This window comes from Mugil cephalus, chromosome 13 (genome assembly GCF_022458985.1).
Source record: "Mugil cephalus isolate CIBA_MC_2020 chromosome 13, CIBA_Mcephalus_1.1, whole genome shotgun sequence".
Classification (NCBI taxonomy): domain Eukaryota; kingdom Metazoa; phylum Chordata; class Actinopteri; order Mugiliformes; family Mugilidae; genus Mugil; species Mugil cephalus.
In genome coordinates this window covers 16,442,164-16,462,996 of record NC_061782.1, presented here as the reverse complement: position 1 = coordinate 16,462,996, position 20,833 = coordinate 16,442,164, and the positions used below count along the sequence as shown (strand labels likewise).

Genomic DNA, 20,833 nt, shown 5'->3' with positions numbered 1-20,833 from the left:
GGAAGAGGGATGAGACAGGATCAGGTCACTCAGTTTGATAGACTGTAACCCCCCCCATCCAGGGCTAGAGTCGAAGGTTGTGTCTTTTCTTGCTACTGAAAACTAATTACATTAGAAGAGTATAGAAGGAGCTCAACTGCACGGCTGCTGTTGTCTCGTCATGCTCCAAGTCTGCTTCTCCAGAGCACAAAAGACTAAAGATGTGTGGTTTGGCAGTGGGGCAAACAGCCCTGGCTGCAGCTACACCCAGCTTTGGTGTAGTTGTCTGTTTAAAAATATATGTGTATATATATATATAATAGTTTTTTGGCTGAAATCGACCACCAAAACAGAAGAAAAATAATCTAAGGAGCAGTTTTCTCAGCAGCTAAATCTTCTTCTTTTGCCTGGTGATAATGGCGCACAGAATGACAGAATATTTAAGAGTTTAAGGTTGTGTGTTTTCCACCAAAATTCACAGTGGAGCTCTAAGTTAACTTTTACAGTCGTTAATTTTTTTTCTTTCTTCTTATTATAAATGAATACAGTTCTTACTCATTTCTGCTGATGACTCAAGAGTATTCCATGCCAATTGGAGCCACGGATGTACTCCCAACCATGGGTCACCAAACACTGGAAAATGATTTTTACTTCAGTGGCTTCCAATTCTCTCGGCAGGAGCTTCCAAAATACCTCCCCCCACTTGTCAACTCGTTTGCCTCTGGCATTCAGTAGACATAGGAGCACACCAAGTCACCTTCAGTTGAAAATGTTTTAATCGTGATGTAGAAACAGTAGAAAAATGCATAATATTGCACATAATCCCTAAATTGCACTTTCTCAAGGTACAGATCTTTGCATGGTGACCTGAATAATGTAACCTACTGTATGATCTAACGATGGGAGGCCTGTATGTGTCTTCCTGACGTTTCTTGTACATTTAACAGTACCGTAATCTACATGAGAGCAGCTGTTATAAAAGTACTTCAAGGAGTTCAGTAAATACCTGCTTTGTAACAGCGTGCAAAATCAGGATCATTGCTACATCCTCAGTGGGTTTTTTCTTTTTCTTTTTTTTTGTCCTCGGCCAAAGCTGGTGGCTACAAGTCTTTTCTGCTGTGATACTGCTACCGAAGTCCTTTAGCACTGTGTATAGCCCTTCTGCTCTTGCTGCAAGTTCAGTGCACAGTTGTTTGTGTGGGTTGTTAGACACGTGTTCGGCGTTCTGTTTTGATTTTTGCAAAACAGAAAAAAAAAAAAAAAAAGCAGCTCTGTTTGCTAAATGAAATTTGCAGTCAAATGGCAAGAAAGATCCGTATTCCAAAATACTAGTATTTACACTATAAATAGTGTTAGATAACAGGACAGGAAAAAGATTTCACGTATAAATGCTTTGCTGCAACACGCTGTGGGACTGAGAGGCAATGCAAACTCTTACCGGAGCCAAGAGACATGTTAGAAAAGCCTTTACTATTTTGTCGGAGATTGGAAACCAAATAAAAACCAAACACTGTGTATCATAGAAAATACTCTGCCTTAATCAAAACATTTTATATGTTGTTAAAAATCCGACCTAACCCAGAATACTTGCTCTTTATTTTTAACAGTTGCACCTGCTTCAAGATGAGGGGCCGAAACGTGTAAGTTGTAAAATTTAATTTCACAGTACTTTGCTAAAAAGATGCAGATTATCTAAAATATACATTCTGAACATCACGCGTCAGTTTAGGAACAGAAAAAAAAAATTGCAGGATGACTGAGGCAAAGTTGGCTGGCTAGTTGGTTGCGCAGTGAGCTACATAAAGAGGAAGAAGGACGAAAAGGGGATAAAAGGGAGAAAGAGAGGGAGGAGACGGGTTATTAGCAAAGGCAGGCGGACAAGGAGTCAAACGGACAAAGTGAGCAGGATGGTAACAGATAAGGAGGAAGAGGACAGAAGTTATAAGAACAGCGCTGACATACTGTCGTGTACAGTACTGTGATTCAGTCTTTTACACGTGTTCCTCTCAATAGTCAAATGTTTGTGCTTTACTGGAGGTGGGGGCTGATGTCCATTGAAAGAATATAGCTTCACTCATAAAAGACCCTCCGCATGGCGCCTCCTGTTGTTGCCAAGCAATATGCTCTAAGGGGGAAAAGACCAAAAGTGCATTGCATTCACTGGAAGATGCAACATAAAAAAAAAAGATTGAGCTATAAAGTGATGGGTGCGTTTAGCCAGTACACGAATGACATCCATCAATACACAGCTTATAAAATGCATGAACAAAAATGTGTGTCAAAGCTCACCTAGTTTTTGCAGGTGTGTGTCGATCCTCTCCAGCAAACATACCAGAAAAGGGTTAGACTGAATTTAAAAATGTTACTTTTTTTTGTTTGTTTGTTTGTTTGTTTTGTTTCTGCTGTTCCCGGCTGTCCTCGTGTGCAGTCTCAGCTCAGAACCTTAAATCACTTTCCATCATCATCCATTCTCACGGGTTGATTACCCCATCTGAATATTCCTTCAACCGGTTTCAGTATAACAGGGGTATTAACATGCCCACCAAAAAGGCCGTTTCCGGAGCCTTCGTGTATTATTCAGAGGAACCAGAGTTTCCAACGAGCATGCTTTTTGGACTCTGTCTTGGACTTGCGTTTCGGGGTGGATGTGAACACTTCATTGGAGTAAGGCAGAGCGGGGCATTGTTGGCTGTCGAGGGGGCAAAGTCTCTTCATCAGGGACTGTAGTTTGTCCTCCTGTAGCTTAAAGTCCAGCTCAACACTGTAACATAGAGAAAAAAAGAGTTTTAGGACTTTTACAATACTCGGTTCACATTTTATCTGACTGTAAGATCAGGAACATTAATCTAAAAGTTTGTGATTTGACTGTTGGGCGGCTATAACATTTATGACTCAGTCTTTTGACTTATTTTTTATCTTAGTTATCCACTGTTGTCCAGATGGAGGCTGGGAGGAAGGCAAATGCTTCAAATGCTCTGACAGACACCCTGGCAGCACATATTAGTTGCGGCACATATCCATATTTGAGACTCATCCGAGTCATAGACTTCCTTTGCATCCTCTCTGCGTGTTTTTTTTTTTTTTTTTTTTTAATACATGCAGTCAAAGGGCTTTTCTTGCATAGATTATTCTTGTATTAAGAAAACAGGCAGAATGTGGGTTGCTCCTGACATCGGCCTTCCACGGTGTAATCCCAGGCTGGTCATCGTCTGATTTGGTTCTGGTACCGTAGTTGAACTCTCTCTCCGATTAAATCTCTAAGGCCTGAGAGAAATGTGGGGCTTAATCCCATCCAAATGAAACCACTGAGAGGCCAAGCAGGCCCTGATTAACTGTCTGCATTCAAGGAAGGGATAAATGCACCATTATACACCATCTCCTTTCACTTTACTGCTATTGATTTGTAAGCCTCTGTTAATGTACATTGTCAGGGAATGCAATAAGTTAGGAACGCATCTTGGTTGAAATAAAAAATTAAGTAGCAACTAAGCGACTCTCCCCAGCTAACCTTACCTGAAGCTGTTCGGTTTGGGGGCGTTTTTGCCAGCAGTACTTAACGTGCAGCGCCTTCAATAAAGACAGTGAACACCACGAACTACGAAACCCAGCCCTGTTACTCGAAGTGTAGAGGATTAAAGACGGAAAGGAGAAGCGGAGCTGCCAAAAGCATGACATCTCAAAAAGTCAAGGTCAAACATGGAGCCCCCTGCTCGTCTGTAGGCACAGAAATAGGGTACGAAGCTTTGCCTGATAGGGTAACCACTTTGATGGGCAGTGTAATTAGTTCGCTAAAGGATATGCTCTACTAAATGTGACATAATGAATCCTGGGAACTGTCCTCACCCTTAAGATAAGTGTCAGTTTGGAACAGAGCTCTATTAAAGCCTTCTGGAGAGAGAGTGGATGGAGGACTGGGTAGCTGTTTGGCCCACTGGGACTTCAACAAATCAATATGTTAGATTAATTGAACAGATTGCCAGAATTGTACAAGTGTGCGTCAGCTTAAACATCAACGTTATTATCGTGAAAAAAAAAAAAAAAAAAAGACTGTTCAAAGAAAATCTAACAGGTCTTCTGAATACCAGATCCCTGACAAAGAGTTTTTTTGACAAGACCGATGCCTTTACCTTGGGCAGTACTGCTGCTGCTTCTCGCAGAACGCAACGCACATCTCTTATTTATATTACCCATTGTTCCATTTCCCAACGCTTTTATATCTTTCGTCGTAGTTTAAAAAACTTTGTATCGTTTACGGCTGGTGTTTAAATATCTTAACAGAGACTAGAAGCAGGATTGTGGCAGTAACAGTAACAGTGCAACACAGAGTAGTCTCAGCAATTATTGAGCAATTAATCACTTGCCAGATCAGTGCAATTACTGTGCGCTGTGGACAAATGCCTCGATGGGAAGCCAGAGGCAACGCTATACAACATGGGTGGCACTGGGGAGCAGGTGCTTGAACAAACAAAAGCCTTATATCTAAGATCATCTCCGTACAAAAACAGATTGAAGCGTCTGGAGAGAGGGAGGCTTTTCTAGGGCATTCGGCAAAGCAGATTAATCATCTCTTTAGCTATGCAGCGTGAGTAGCTGTGGCTGGGATCTGTGGCGAGCCGTTTGTTTGTGTCTGTGGTCGTGGTGCGCTGAGCATCATTCAATGATTGTTGCTCCTGGGAGGGATACTGCTGCCATGAGTTGTCTTTTTAGCATGACACACTATTCACTCAGCAGTGTATGCCTGCTCAATACTGTGTTCTGTTTTTCTGTGCTACTGGCACCGCTCGACGTTAAGTCATTTCCTCTCTCGTGATTTCCCCTTCGGCCATTCACAGTTCAAACTCTCCACTTGACAAAATGAGTGGCTCGGGCCCAGTGTAGCCCTACATCATCAGAACTACATGATGCAGCGTCACAGTTTAAACCGTGTGAGAATGGCAGGCATTTTGTTCCGCAGACAGGCAAAAGTTGAAGCAGCTGTGGGAAACTTCCCACAGTTTATGTAAATAACATGCAGATATTTTTCCTCTGTCATGTGCAGTATATCGGATATAAAGCCCTGGCCGCCGTCTCTCTCACTGTCTCTGCTTCTCAGATGCATAGAGAAAAAAAACAATCTCATTAATGAGGACAGAGCAGAATAGGCAATCTTGACAACTGCTCAACAAAACCACAGCCATGCCATGTCAGCATGGGACACTAGTGCTAATTAGCTCCTTGATTCTCATCATATTGCGCTGCCATTGCCATTCCCTGAATTTAACTGTTTTTCAAAGTCCGCATTTGTTACAAATTGGAGCCACTTCATTGTATACAGTACTTTGATTCAAATGCTGGATCTTAGTCAACACAGTATCATCAGAACAGAAGCTGTTAATGCTTTGATCTGATCATCCTTTTCTTATATGGGCTTCCTGCTGTGGTGTTGGTGGACTTGCATAATTTGAAACTGGTGCACTTGTAAATCTCATCTGAAACAAAGCGAGCTGATAAAAATAGAGCGTAAAGAAACTCGTAGGATGACGGTCTGTGGTTTATCAACCACCAATAAAAGCAAAGGAGGAGGAAAAAGAAGAAGGCATGTAACTGTGGGAAAGTTGGGAGGCTAAACAAGTGGTGTTGCCAGTCACACAGAAATACTTGTATTTATATATCACTTTTCTACGCATTGGCAAGCCTTTTACAGTCAAACTGTCACTGTCATGTCCCATTGGTTCACCCAAGGACACACATTCACCACAACAGTGGCAGGGCACTTTGGGGTTCAGTGTCTTGCTCTGGACACTTTGGCATATGGAGAATGTTCTGGGATCGTGAACCAGCTAACACTCATGGTTCGTGGACAACCCTACCTACTGAGCCACAGCTGCCTAAATAAAAATTTCGCAACTCAACCGACTAGAACACCATCTGCTACATACTAATGTCATCCCCCTACATTTTTAGGGAAATTATTAGAATTGAAAATGTGTCATTTGGCTGCATTGCATCCAGGTTTTTTTTTTTTTTGGGGGGGGGGGGGGGGGGGTATTATGGGTTCAATAGCTCTCTGCAACACTCTTAGCCTTGCAGTACATTGCAGTACAGTATTATAACCATTTCTCCTACAGTTTATTGCCTGTATGCCCTGTTTGTTGCAGAGATGCATGCTGCAGTACACCAATAGTGGGTGGAGACTGTCACAGTTGAGCTGCCGCCCGGACAAGACCCTTAGATTGACTACCTAAGCCCAGCAGCTGCTGGAGTCCTGGATTTATCGAGCATTCTTGATATGCTGGACCACTGCTGAGGTTGAGCGCTATATCTCGGGGCTGATGATCTTGGTTGAAATTGTAATGTGCAGTTGCTGTCTAACTTTGGGTAATTGGTCCCAACTTGCTCGTCTTGGCCGGTTTTAATTTGCCTCACTGTACTCAGACCTTCTTATCAAGATGTCACATGAAGTAGTTTGTCTAGCAAGATGATTACTGCTGCCCCATCAGCAGTATAAGTCTCTGGATTAAGAGGATATAATAACAAGGATCCTGGTGATAGGCTCATACTGCAGTTTGAGTAATGAGGTTGTATAGGGTAAAAACACATTTGAAATAAAGTGCTTAGATAAACAATAAATAAGTACTTTTATTCTTTTTTTTCCCTCTAAGAACACACACATTCAGTCTTGGAAATTTGGGCTGCTGGTGGAGAATGCTAAACAGCGCTATTTGCAGTATTTAAGATATTTATGACAATTGCTTTGGCAGGGATAGATAGGACTGTGATAGATTACTACCTTGCCTGCCAACTACAGCTCTGCTCCCTTCAATGACTGTTAAAAAGCATTTGGATGAACTGAAACAAACAACTATTTAATGGTACAAAATGACAACGTTCCACTTTATTAGCATCAAGTCAAGTTGGTGACTTACGGAATTGGCACATGTCGTCTTATCGAGATACTCAGATCCGTGAAATGAAAAGGGGAGCCTCAGCTTTGGTTTGTGCCTCTGCGCACGCTTTTTTGTTGCTTAAAGCACGTTGCTGTTGCATCAATAAAATGTGCCTCTCAGCTCGATGAAACCCAAACGGACACCATTCATGGAGAGTAATTAACAGCCAGGTCACGTCAAAATCACACGGTAGCTGTCACAGCATCACCTGGACGTTTATTTACATACTTTCAAATATAATTTAATATCCTCTCCGCTTAATTCACTCAATACTGAAAGCCGCACCTAATTTACAATAATGGCAAAACCCCTGAAAACAAATCAATCAAAAGGCCTGTTTGATCGATACGTACACAAATGGACGCACATATACACACTACTGTATTCTGAGTGTAACACAAGACAACTCCTACAGTGAATGTTTCTCTGTCACAGTGCAGTGGGAGACGTTTCAATGGCTCACTTCTCCAACTGAGGCCGTGTTCGTTTTTGCAGCGCAACGTGACCTTGTTCTCTAAAAGAATTGAAATAATCACACCATGATTCCTGTGCACGGCAATGACAGAGGCAAGTGTGTGTGTGTGTGTGTGTGTGCGTGTGTGTGAATGCGTGTGGATGTGTTTTTCATCTCTTTTACTGTGCCGTGAGAGAAATGGTGACCTTGGCATTTTTTAATTCGTCGTGTAATAAAATGATACTTTAACGGTTTGCACTTCAACATTTTAATCATTACAAAAAATCACCCCGACTCTGTGCTGGGAATGTGACCAGCATCTATGCTTTGACCTTATCTAATGAAGAAAGTTTGAACTGAACCTTAGAGATCACCACAAGAAATACTGAACTCCCCCAAGGTAAGAGCGAGATAATGAGTTAAGAACTGAGCTAAAAAGGCCAAACTATCCTGAATGCAACAATGATGTTAAGAAACAAACATAAAATTGTGAAGTTGTTTACTGCTTTGGGGGGTTAGTCTTTGACGAGAGCTGTGTCAGATCACTTCACCTTCTCCTGTTTTATAGCTCAGTAAAGTGCCTGAGACTAAGGAGGGGCTTTGAAGTTGAGCAGAAAGAGGAAGAGACCAACAAAATGTTTGAGATAACGAAGCCATTGTTTGCTCGGTGCAAAACTTTGATAAGTTTGCTTTGGGAGAGGGATGAACAGCTGGATGAGTGCACAGTGTTAAAGGTGAACAGCTTCGTCCTGGTTCTATTTCAGTGAAGACCATCTGTTTAAAAAACCTTTTCCATATCCGCAGTGCCTTCCCCAATGGCTTGGTAGATACGACTTGCTTTACATTAGCAGGAAACCATTTTTTTAATATATATAACTTGAACTGCTGCCACCTGTTAATGTTGCAAGAGAATTGGATTTAGATCCCTTAATTTGGTTTTTACTGAGATCTGTTTGTTAGCATAGAGCCAGGGTTTCAGTTCTCGCATAGGAAAGTGTTCTACCTTTTGCTTAGTTGTTGAATCTTATTCTTCTGGGCTCATTCTGTCGAGCGCTGAATCTGTTTTTCAGTTTTATTGACTACTGTCCAGCTGCTCTGTTTTGCACCGGTGTGGAGGAGGAGTGAGAGTGGTTGTCGCTCTGCAGCATTCTGTCCCTGCTATCCTCTTGTGCGTGTGTGTCTGAGAGATATTGATGGAGGAAAGCATTCTGTTTCTATTTTTACGCTACCTCCCAACATCAGACCGAAGATGCTGTTTTGCTGCACAGGGTTAGAACATGACATAGTTGTTCCAATTGCTTCTGAAGGAAAGGCAGCAGTACGTCGTCTGGGTCAGTTCATGTCCAGTTGGTCTTTATTAGTGTGCAGTCCAGCTCCAGGGACCTCCAGCGTGAAGAGCAGTCGCTGAGGCTCAGGCAATATTAAATGTTTTTTTTTTTCTCACCCTTTATCATTAAGGCTGGTGTGTGCTATTGAGTAAAGATGGACATCACCTGGGGTTTTTTTAAAGAACAAAAACTGTGATATTCAAAGTGATGCCTCTGGGCATTCCTTGATGGTTTCTGACTCTGCTTAACTTCCGGAAAATTGCCAGAGAAGTGGAACTTGAGCAGCTGAGGCAGATGACGCCCAGGCACGTAGTTAGCAACCTGTGATAGCACTCACGTGCTTTAAAGTAAGCTTTAATTCAACTTCAATGTGTGAAATATAGAAACATCCACCTACCTAACATTTTCCCTGTTTGAGTTTAAAACCCGAAACCACATGTTTATTTGTTCTGTACAGTTGAGCAGTGCAGCATGGGAGCCTATTGTCTAAAAAAAGGGGAAGAAGCGTAAAGCAGAAGCTGATAAAAAAATCTTATAACAGTGGCAAACATTCATATTCAGATATAATAGAATGCTAAAATGTATAATCACAACTGCGTAATGTTTCCTGTTTTAGAGAACAAGGTGAGGGGCGGGTGGGGGTTTAGCAGTCGAGGCTTTTCGATAGAAGTGACGAATGTCACAAGGTCACAGCTTGAGGGGATTCTCCACCTTCAGTTTTCAGCTAAAACAGCCACTGTATGTTTTGACAAAAATGAAATGTTGGCAAAAAAACTAACCTGGTATTTGAATTCTGTGACAAAATTTTAGCTCCTCACATGCTCTGCGATGAGGCCAGAGCATTTCTTCCTTTTTCCAACTTACTTCCCACTGATGCGTGTAAAACATGGTATAGTGCAACACCCAACACCACATCCAACAGTAGTATTCGCACTGTTATGCTTTCTATATCCACATATAGCATATACTTATGTAATGTTTCCTCTCTTTGGTGTTACACACAAATAATTTCATTTCCTATTTAGACCTCAACTTCCCACTAATCAGAACTGAAGAAGCTACTCGGATGAGAGGCGAAACGTCTTCAAGAAATTCTACAAGTCCAGCTGCCTTTATTCAACGCCTCTTGGATTACCATGACCTGGATGACTGAGAACCTTCACAGACAAATGATTTCATTATATTCAACATGTTAAGTATTCCTTTGCTTTCCCCCATCAGTCAGATAATGTAATGTAAATGCAATGCTCTCCATAGAGACCATTTACATTTTCCGGACAGAGACGCGTTACTGCACCACTCATTTCACACTGAATCAATTCATCACACAGAAAACAGCACTCGTTCAAAAGGCCCACCTGTAAATGATGCAGGCGCTGTTTCGACAAGTGTCACAGTTCGCCGTGTCTTGTCCTGTTCGGTAGGAGAGCCTGTGGAAAGGGAGATTGACAGGTATATGTTGTCTCTGGCCACAGGATTTACCTTGTGTTTTGGCACCACTGGGGCATCAGCCATCACCGGGATTTGTTCAGCTTTGTTTTCACCTGCTATCGTTCAAAGCTAACAGAAAATGCACCGAGGGAACGGATTCTGCAGTCCTCTCAGATTTGGTTAATCAAGTGTGCAGACTTGCTTATTTTACATAAAAGGATTATGTTGCTTTGCCATGACATAATTTGGAGGGCCTTTTGTACAGGCAATAGGAAATAAGCAGCAACTAAAATGCCCCTCGACTTATGTGTAATGAAGTATCTTTACATTCCACACAATGCTGTATATCTTTTTTCCTTGTCCAGCTCAACTTGCTATGGGAATATATATATATTTTAAAAGCAATCAGGTCTGGATCTGCTCTGTTTATAGCTAAGGCATATTGCTCCTAGGGTCTGTTGCCTTTATATTTTTATGAAAGCAAAGCACCAGCTGTAAGCCAGGAGGAACATAAGGCTTATATCTCCACACATTAAAGAGCTTTTGTATGTCCAACACACTCTGGCTTTCATATTGGCAGCATACACTTTTCCTATACTATAACCATGCAGGTGTGCATTTTGTATTCACGCTGTATGTCACCGCATTCAATGGAGCGCTGCAGTCGCATGTGGATGATGGGAGGGGCTGTCTTAGAGGCGCACATGTAATTGCTTGCTGTCGCAGTAGCCCTTCACCCTGATGGATGACATGTAGAGAGGGTGAACCTCAACTGCTCACCATGACATGAGAGGTGACCTCATTGGGGGAGACAGAACAGCCTCGGTGTGGATCGAAAATGCTGATGGGAGCTCAAGGTCAACAAGTTCATTCATCCTGCCCTATTCTGAAATAAAGTCTCTCTGAACAGCTGTGAGCAAGGACAGCGCTGTAGCTCCCTGCACAGGCGAGGTCTGGTCTAGTGCTCTGCCGCTGCCTCGCTTTCCATGTATTTCCTTATAATATAAAGAGCTTCACTGTAATAATCAAGGCGTATTAACCTAAATTTATAATCACTGTGTGCACTCAGCGAGTCTTTTTTCCCCCCGATTCAGGGTAAAAAGCTCATGAGCCAATATGGTGTATTAATGTGCAGAATGTCACAGGGAATCACTTCATAGATGTCGCACAGGAAAAAAAAAAGAAAAAAAAAAACCTCTGAAAGTCGTTCTGCAAGCCGGCTGTTTGTTGGCACAGATTCACTGCCGTGTTGTTTGCCCACGTCAGCTGTCCTGGGATATATCCTGCCCTCGTCATTCCAGTTTCACTGTCCACACCCCCTGCCTACGTGCCTGCTGCTCTGCCTGCCTGAGCACTGCGTAGCGGGTGAACAAAAGCAACATTAAGGTCAGGCCACACTGTTCTCAAGTGGCGTCCTATGTTTTATGAATGGTGCAATGCACTGCACGCTGCCTTACGCGTGCTTGCATGTATCATAAACGCATGCGGTAGCAGAGAGGTGAACGCATTTCAAGAATGACTTAAGCTGAATGAATGAGAAGGGACCTGCGTTTGGATGATCCCATCATTACAGTGTAAACAAAAGCTGAAATACATTACACGTAGAAACAATAATAAACTAAGGATTCCTGTTGTGTAACTGGTATTTCACTGGTTTATGCAATATATTGCTAAGAGGGAGAAGTCTAACTTAATGAGAAGTGAAACATATGACAACAAAAACCTTATCCGTACTTCCTTTTTACAGGTTATCATTGAAATGTATGCAGACTAAGGAGATGTGAAAGCAAAGGCATTCGTTTGACTTCCTAGTGTACTTTTGCAGAAATTCTGAGAGCGAAAACTGATTTGTTATAATGTTATTTGCAGTGCAAATAATGAGACGAGGATAAAACCCCTGCCTTGGTCAGTTCCTAAAAACACGCGTGGATTAAAAAATGAGTGAACATCTTGTATTTATGGCTCCGAAAATGGATCCTTTAAGTTGCGTTTCAGTTCTGCTCAAAGTATGGCTTTAAAGAAGCCTATCTGACTGTCCAGCCGTGCAAAAAAAGGGAAAGAGTGTTTGGGAACATAGTATGGAAGGCAGGCTTTGTGTCCTGCAAATGCGCTTCTCTAATAACACTGGAACACAATGCAGGGACACAACACAGCGGCACTACAGCAGGCACAGTTTTGTGGAGATGAAAGGCAAAGTGTTATGAGTCTGTACTAATTGGGCCTTTAAAACCAAGTTCCACAGAGTCACATTAGGGTGTCTTGTTCTCCACTGGATATGGATAAGACTTAAATACAATTTCCTTTGCGTTGCTGTGGGTTTTAGAGATAGCGTACGTGATTCTTACTTTTTTACGGAAATAAGATGGTATTTTCCACAAGGGTGGAGGAAAATATGAAGTGTTATAATGTTTGTTTGTTTTTTTCTCCAGTAATGCTATGTCTATAATTAAATGTGACCCATAACTGTCTACTTGTTAGATTGGAACAAAATGTGTAAATACAGTACAATATAAATAGGTTTTGTGATCCCTTCATCTAATGCTAGGACGATTTAAATATCCCAACAGTGATGGATGGAGATGGATGAGTGTGTAATTTGGTACCGTTAAACATAATCCCCAGATGATCAACTGTAAAGACATAAATCTTTTCTAATAACTGAATGTGTCTCCAACTTGTTTCAGAAGATTATTATATTACAGTCCTGACACCTTTAGTAGATGAATGAATGAATCAAATCGGACAAGGTAAGGACCAAGCCGTCAGAGTATCATATAAGTTTTAAATGCACTTCCCTAGCTTCTAGACACCCTCACAAATACTAGTTGGAAGAGAAACCGAAGATAAACTGTGAGCATGTGCAGACAGTTTTCCACCGAGATAAGAGACTCACTTAAGCAATCGTCTCCGAGTAGAGCGGCTAAAATAACCTTTACAGCCAGTTCAAATGTCTGCTTGTATTTTGTTCCCTGTTGAACTCCAAGCTGTTACACTGATGCTGCCTTATTCCCAGATGTTTGCAAGTACTTTGGCGCATCCAGTAATGTCATGATGAATAGATGTGGTGCCCAATGCTATGAACGTAGAACAAATTGTAATGAACCAGCACTCCTGTTTGTCATAGTTTTCCTCTGCATAGCATGCATGTACCTAGAAGGAGAATATATGCATGTGTAATAGTCTCGTCTGAAAAGTTCACTCTACTCACCCCTCTCTCTGTGCTTCACCTTTCTCAAGCTCCTGAATAACTCCAAGAAGGACCTTGATGGTCTCCTGGCTTGAGTTGATGAGACTCTCCATGGCCTGCAGCTGTGCTTTGATATCCTTGTCTCCAGATAAAGGCATTATCTGCTGGCTGCTCCCCATGCCTGGGGCTCCCGTGCCTCCAGAAGGAAAGCCCTCACCCCCTCCAACTGTTTGCTGGAGTTTGGAGGAGGCTGATACATGCCTTGTCCGACGCTGCCCTTGTGACTGTACAGAGCATTTGGCACTGTGGGGAAGTGTCTGTGATTGCTGTTCATTTAGCTGTGTATCCTTTTTCCGTTTACAGCTCACAGAGGGGCTTCCTAAAGACTCCACCTGTGTCAACGAGTTCCACGCAACGGGGCCCGATCCCTTTGGCTTGTCCTGTGAAAACTCAGAATCAGCCAGTTGGCGTTTTGATGAAGTGCCAGCCTCCATGTCTTCTTTGGGTAATCCTTTGTGTTTGGTCCTCGTCCCACAAACCTGGTATTCTGGTTCACTTTTGGACGGAGGGCTGCTTGGATGGCTCTCTTCTGAGAAATGCGAGGAGTCTGGACATGAGGGTCCATCCACGCAGTTGGCACTGGAAAGCAAATCCTCCGTATCACTGCTGTCATCAGTGTGGTGAAGCAGTGCCTTTGTCTGGCCTACAATCTTTCCCTTGTACTTAGAGGACTCTCCAATAGGTTGTCCATCCTCTCCTCCGGCCTTTATATCACTCAGAAATCCATTGTTTTGTCCTTTGTAATCTTCCACCAAAGCAGTGTGTTTGAATGTGTGTCCCTTTTTCCTCTCAAAAGGGAAAGTCTTGTATCGTTTAGTGAGGTCTGGAGATGTCTGGACACCAGTACTCTTGGTCACGTTTGGAATAGAGCGTCTGGCAGGCATGGTCATGTACTTTCTGTGCGTCACTTTGCAGGAAATGGATCTGGAGCGCCTTCCCCGATGCTCATTCTGAGCGTCACAGATATCCTTAAAGCGCACTTGTAAAGCCTTGTTTCTTTTCTTCACCTGCTGCTTTCCTGACTCTGGACCAGACTGCGCTTCGAGGCTGTGTGATGGGCCTGTCTCTGAATCTGACTCATCTGAATTTGAGAGAACAACACATTTGGTGTCCTCTTTGCTCACCATATTTCCTGAAAAAGGTCAAACAGAAAGCAAGTTAGACTGTGTGTGACTTTCTTAGGGACTCCAAGAAGGAAAGAATACCCAGCTACAGATGGTTTCTTTATCCTGTCGAGACTATGACTTTGCATTCTGGTAAGACATTATGAGCCTCCGTTAAAAAAAAAAAAAAATGAAAAATCCAAATCCGAGATCCAAAAATTGAAAAGAATGTTAACATATGCCAAAGAGAAATCGGATACAACTGCACAGCAAAGACAAAAAGCATATTTCAACTACAAGATAAACTGACTAATCTAATCACACAGGATGAGCTGAAAGTGTGTTCTTCCAGTCTGTCTCCCTAATGTTGTATAAAATACAAACTCAGACTTAGACAGACTCCTAACACTTCTACTACTACTACAGCAACATCTAATAAACAAGACGCCCTGCTTGTTTATAAAATGTTGCTCGATTTGCTTTGAGAGAACTTTTTGAAATGGTTATTGTGCACATGCAGCTCTCCTCATCGCCACTGCTGTCATCAATCAGATTCTCTGCTCATTGACTTGTCTTTACATCGGTTCTCATCTTCAAATACGCACCTCCTCCCTTTACCTCAGGTGTTATCACTTTCAACATGACGGACCACTTATCTGACTCCGCTAACTTGCATATAATGTAAGTATCTTCACCGCCGTGTTCCGGAGATGTTAGTGTACTTGACACTATTATTAACTTATAGGATTACCAAGGCTGTTGGCAGCTATTGCATCTCCATAGATGCAGTTGTGAATGATACCTTTGAGTTATTTTCGCCTTTTTCTTCACAAATACATTATGGCACGTTTATGTTACTGATTTATGAAGAGCCGGTATTATGGGTGCTTTGAGCGCAGTTTGCTTTGTGGCTTATTTCCCCTTTGGTTGATGTAGTTTTTGGGATTTCCCTATTGAATCCCTGAAAACTTCGGCCCCCTCGAATTGAGTGATAGCGCACATTCATTCTAGTGATTTCATATTCACTTTAGAAGCTCATCGTTGTCGTGCCTAAAATGTACATTTTGTCAACACGGATCATATTCTGAAACACATTAGATAAACGCTCCAACTCAAATGAAAGGGCTTATGTGGCACCTTGCTTTACAGTTCTCTATATCGCAATTACATCTAAATTGTTCTTTGCTCCACACCCATAAACTCGGCAACACACACGTATTGCCTGCCATACTGTATAACCACACACCTCCTTATCAATGCTGTAGAACTTTTCATAAGACATATCTTTATGAGCTGGGGTGTTTAGATTGTGTAATGGTGTTTTCCAAACAGTGGCGGGGGTGTAATATGAAGAAATGTCAACTTGATACCCTGATAGCTAAAAGTGTGGACTACATAATAAATTCCCCTTGTGGTTTGAGGGATCCGGGGGTGGAAATTGCCACACAGCAGCTGTGACCCCCTCACACTGCTAGACACTACAGAATCACTGGTGCTGGACTAGTCCATCTGTATCCACCTGTAAGCTGGAATCTAAACTCCCCAAGGAGAAATTTATTATCATCACTCTGTGATCTCTGCTGTGTCGAGCGGAGTGACGAGGTCAGAGCCTAGACACCAAATGTAAACTGTACATGTGCTGTGGTCACATCATAAATCTGCCCTATGTCAACTGGCTCAGTGAGCTGACCTTAACCTTTAAATATTTACAGATTACAGCGCGTTAAAGTCTACACAATATAGTCAAGACAATATAGAAATGGCAGAAAGTGAAAGTAGAAAATCAATTGCACATCTTCAATAAAGTTATAGCGTTTATAAGATCTCATCTGTACTAATCATCAACATACATTTGTCACATAATTCAGTTAATTTAGTTTAATTTTTAAGTCTTTGTATTTTCTATCATATTTTCCAATAGTATCACTTCATTTCTGTTGTTATTTATAGTCACAAGATTTTGAAAATTAGATTCATTAGATCCATCAAAATGAGAAAACTTACATGTTCTGTTTCATCTGAAATGAAACACGTTTCCTAGCCAGTGCATGTACTACATCTGGCAGCACGAGGAAATGAAACGATGTCTGATATGGTTGAAAGGAAACATCAGAAAGTGCTGGTTAATCATTCTCATATGACAAGACGCGGCGCGATAAATAAACCCCAATGAATCATTTATTACCACACAAAAGGATGCTATTCATGGTGTTGCGGCGTCTCTGAGAGTCATCATGTTTTATCGTTCAAAGACACTGTAAATCTATCAGTGTGTGATTGTTGTCGTGGGTAAATTTATGCTGAAGAGACACTTCCTTACTGTCAGTGTCACTGGCCGAGCGAAATTTGTAAAAAAGGAAAGCAAAGGGTGGGTTGTTAGACTCGTGTTAATTTATCATTTGCATTTACATGTGCAGTACATGTAGGGATCCATCCAAAATTGTGTATGCTTGCATTGTTCGCTTTTCGTGGACGTGAACAGGTTTGTGTGTCTGTTTCGGGATATGATAAAGAGTGAGAGGAAGTGCGTGAGCAATGTGCAGGCCTTGTTGTCACCTCTTCAAAGAGAGGCCTTTGCCAGCATCTTAAGGTGAACATGCAGACACGGTCACATACACACAAACGCACAAGAAAAAACTGGGATTGATAACAAACAGTGTGAGGTTGTTGGGATTCCTGCCATGTGTTTCACCTTGCAGACTATCCACTGCAGCCCTCAGCTATAACCGCAGATGAAATGGAGCATATTTAGAGGCGACTATGTTCCGTCTTGCCCCCTTTCAGTGTTGGAAAACAATGACACTTCAGTTACTGCCACAGTTTTAGTGTCAGATTTTTTTTTGATTTTTTTTTTTAAAGGCAAAAGAAAAACAACTAGTTCAGTCTCATTATACACAAACAATATGGTGTGCTGTGTCATGAATTTACACACACACTTGTTTTGGTATATGGAGCAGATGAATTTTATTCGGGGGCTGGTATTTGTTCTGAAACACAGCTTACTATGCACTTTGATTCGAGCGCAACTTGTTTGTCAGAAGCGGTTTCCATGGATAAAAAAGAATTTGTTCAAGGCTGATTCACATGGGATCATGCTATTTCACACTCAGAAATACCAATCTCACACCACTGAAAAGGTAATCACATCTGCAGGAAGTCTCCTCTAAGCGCATGCAATTTCTTATGCAGTCATGTAAGGCATGTAAAGCAGCTAAATGGTAATTCACACAAAGGGAATCAGGGAAAGCTGTTCAGTGATTTATTATTGTTGGAAGTCAGATACGCGAGGGAGAGGGAGAGAGAGACGGATACAGAGAGACAGACTGCTGCAACACACGGGTATGTGTATACGTCCAGATAGTTGAAAGCGAATCTCGTCTTTCCTCGCCGTCTTCCTCCTCCTCCTCCTCCTCCTCCTCCTCCAAGTCCTCCTCCTCAAAGCAAGCTATCTTTGCTAATGACCAGAGGTCCTTCCCTGATTTGGCCTCAGCTATCCAAAGGATTATGAATAATGCATTGACTCTAAAATTGCAAAAGTAATCCTCTGAAATCTCCTTATGTACCCTGGCAGACCACGTTGTCTGTCCCAATTGCCCTTCACTTTGTCGAACTAAAATGATGCCGGCATAAAAACAAAAACAACAAAAAAACATCCTTCTTTACAGTGTCGTGATTGATTATAATGACCACAATGTGGTAGAAATGTCGCTGTCTGTGAAAAATGTTAATGGGGGTTTGGGTGCATTTTCAGTGCAATAGCAGGTCTGCAACAATGCTGACTCATGATTTATGCCCCCTCGCAAAGCAGAGAGAAAGAGACAGCTTTGGTCAGATCGCCTTCCATCCCTGTCCGCCCGCATCAACTCAACGATTACTGAAGTGCATCTGTGGGATATTTACATGTGATAACGCCGTCTAGCCACGCTCATTAATGGCTAAGTAACTATCGCGAACTCCCACTCTTCAAACATCAATACGTGGCTGCCGAACACATCATAAACGCACTGCCTGCTCTTTAATGCTACAGCTTGTTATTTTAGTAACAAGTGCAAGATAAATGCTTCCTCGCCATTCCAACACTGCGCTCATCCTCCCCCTCGTATTCTACCGTCTGCATTGTTACAGCGCGATGTACCCACTTTGCATGAGGAATTTTCACTCACTATTAGCATAAATTAAAGAGTCTGACATTGCACCATCTATGCCTTCACAAGCGCAACGTAAAGGACGAGATGCCTCCGCACGGCGTTTGCCTTTGTTTGAGGTGTGTGGTCCTGTGCACTGCCATTTCACTGGGCATCCGTCTGTTCCAACAATGTAGGCCACTTTGGCCCCACATTTTTTTTTTATACTGTCCTGTGTTCAGTTTTTGAAAGCAATCAAGTCATGAGTCATAAACACATACATACACACTCATCTTGCTCCAGCTGACGTCCTGAGCCACCTGTACCTATGCCGACTGCAGGGCGAAAGTTTGCTTTATGACTTTTATTGGCTCCAAACATTTATCACTGAGCAGCACTTTCTGTTATAGGGGGATAGCAGGAGGTTTTCAAAAAGCCCCCATCTCAGTGTCTCTTGGATGAGAGCACTGGCTGTGAAATGGATCCTTGGAAAGAGTAAGTTTAAAGGGGCTGATATGAAGAAGGGTATATTGGGTATTTTTTTTTTTCTTCACATGCTCTACTGCCAGTGTGGCCTCTTTTCATATGAAATGATGGAGGAGTCAATCTCTGCCTTTAACACTTGAGGGTTGACACCTATAGTGCATCACCCTGATGAGTTCATTGATTAATGAGGGGCTGGGCTCTGGGCATACATGATGATTAACTCCGGTGTCATGTTGAAGACTATTTAACAAGTGAAAGGAGTTCCCTAAACAGACGAGCTTTACATGTGTGTGTGGCACCCGTCTACGATCCCTCTAAATTCAGGTAGTCAAGGACTGACGTGCAGAACGTAGAAGGACCTAGAGAGAAAGAGAGGCCAAACGCGAGCGCAGCTCTGTATGTGATGCAGCACCCCGGAGTCTTCCAGATCACACATGTCATTAGTCAAGATAAGCCTGAATCCACCTTTCATCAAATTCAGCCTTGAGGAGCACCTCAAATGTCACACATGAATGCATTATGTAGTTCGCGGCACTTAATAAAAAGAAAAGGTGTTTTCCAATAAATGAATATCACCCTGACAGTGTATCATTGTAGAAAATACAATAGTCTATTAGTGAGCGCTCATCAATATTCTTCACTATCCAGCCCTGACAATTCACAAGTGGAGCAATCTCGATATTCAGCCTCTGCGTCCTCAGATAAATACTGCATGTATATCAAAGGCTGCAAAGACACGCACCGTGGTAAGTATAGTAATCAAAGTCAAATTACATCGCAATTGATCTTCACTTTCAATTGTGGCGATAAAACCTTTGACATGCTCCCCTGATTAGTCATTAAACCTTCAAATGCTTGGATGCAGAAATGCCCCCTCCCTAATGTATCTATATCTAATGTGTGCAGGGATCATAAACATGCGCGTAACACAGCGACTTTCACTGGATTCTTATCCTAATTCATGCATGCTTTTTCACTTAGGGCAGACAAAATGATTTAATGCGATACCTGTGAATACGTGTGCAACTCCAAAAAACGAGGAAGTGCAACTCTTACCTTGAGAAACAGATCAGAGGTGTAAAGGATGAGAAAACACAGATCCCCTGTGGATCCAGTGTTTATCCATGTATTCAGAGGGTGCCAGGGTGCCGTCCAGCAACTGGAGCAGCCCTCGCAGGCTGCGGGAGTACTGAGAGAGAGGCAGCCGGTGCAGTGACAGCTGGAGTAGTTGTGGCACATCCGGCAAAGATTCAGGTTATCAAGAGAGCAGAGGGGAAAAAGCAGACAGACATTGCCTCAAAACCTCACCGGGTCCTCGCTGATACCCCCCCTTCCTGCCTTTTACTCCGTCCTCTCCCCCTCTTCTCCCGTATACACCTCATTCAAGCATCCCTGACAGTCATTCGCTCTTGTCCCTGCACTCACCGGGAACAGGCACTCACACACGCAGCGGAGATCTCCATCTCGCGGTGCTGCTGCTGTTGCTGCAATCCCTGTGCATTCGTGATTGAGTGTATGTGTGTAAGGAAGACAGGGAGGGGGTGGGCTGGTGGGTGGATAGGTGGGTGGATATGGCAAGGGGAAGAAGAAGGAGGAGGAGAAGGAGGAGGAGGAGGAGTGAGGGATAGTATGCAAGCGGCTGGGGAAAGTCCAGAGTTGGTGAGCTGCATCATCGGCGAAGACCCCCTTAACTTGTCCTCCACAGGCTGGCTCCCTTGACACAGAGCTGTTATATAATGTGAAGGGCTTGAGGAG

At 42.6% G+C, this 20,833-nt stretch overlaps 1 protein-coding gene across 3 annotated transcripts; it reads right to left on the bottom strand.

The window, feature by feature from the left end:
- Positions 1–737: 737 nt before the first annotated feature.
- insyn2ab (inhibitory synaptic factor 2Ab) lies at positions 738–20,624 on the bottom strand. Of its 3 annotated transcripts, XR_007113949.1 has the most exons (6): positions 20,504–20,624; positions 20,135–20,297; positions 13,327–14,497; positions 10,046–10,117; positions 2,269–2,740; positions 738–2,104 (listed from the first exon to the last, which is right to left on the bottom strand). XR_007113949.1 is itself a non-coding variant. In XM_047602364.1 (4 exons), exons 2-4 carry the CDS (start codon positions 14,490–14,492, stop codon positions 2,557–2,559), a joined length of 1,422 nt encoding a protein of 473 aa, XP_047458320.1. In that variant the 5' UTR covers positions 14,493–14,497; positions 20,135–20,469; the 3' UTR covers positions 738–2,556. The 3 variants fall into 3 exon arrangements, 1 of the variants encoding a protein (XP_047458320.1); XR_007113950.1 differs by lacking the exons at positions 20,135–20,297; positions 20,504–20,624 and having other exon boundaries at positions 13,327–14,809; XM_047602364.1 differs by lacking the exon at positions 20,504–20,624 and having other exon boundaries at positions 738–2,740; positions 20,135–20,469.
- Between the last annotated feature and the right edge of the window lie 209 nt (positions 20,625–20,833).

Bases quoted from the DNA above. Each gene is read 5' to 3' on its own strand.
- insyn2ab (XM_047602364.1), bottom strand. From the start codon at position 14,492: ATGGTGAGCAAAGAGGACACCAAATGTGTTGTTCTCTCAAATTCAGAT. The intron at 10,118-13,326 runs GTGAGTAGAGTG...CCCTTTCCACAG, and splicing joins GGTGAAGCACAGAGAGAGGG to GCTCTCCTACCGAACAGGAC. The intron at 2,741-10,045 runs GTGGGCCTTTTG...TCTATGTTACAG, and splicing joins AGCGCCTGCATCATTTACAG to TGTTGAGCTGGACTTTAAGC.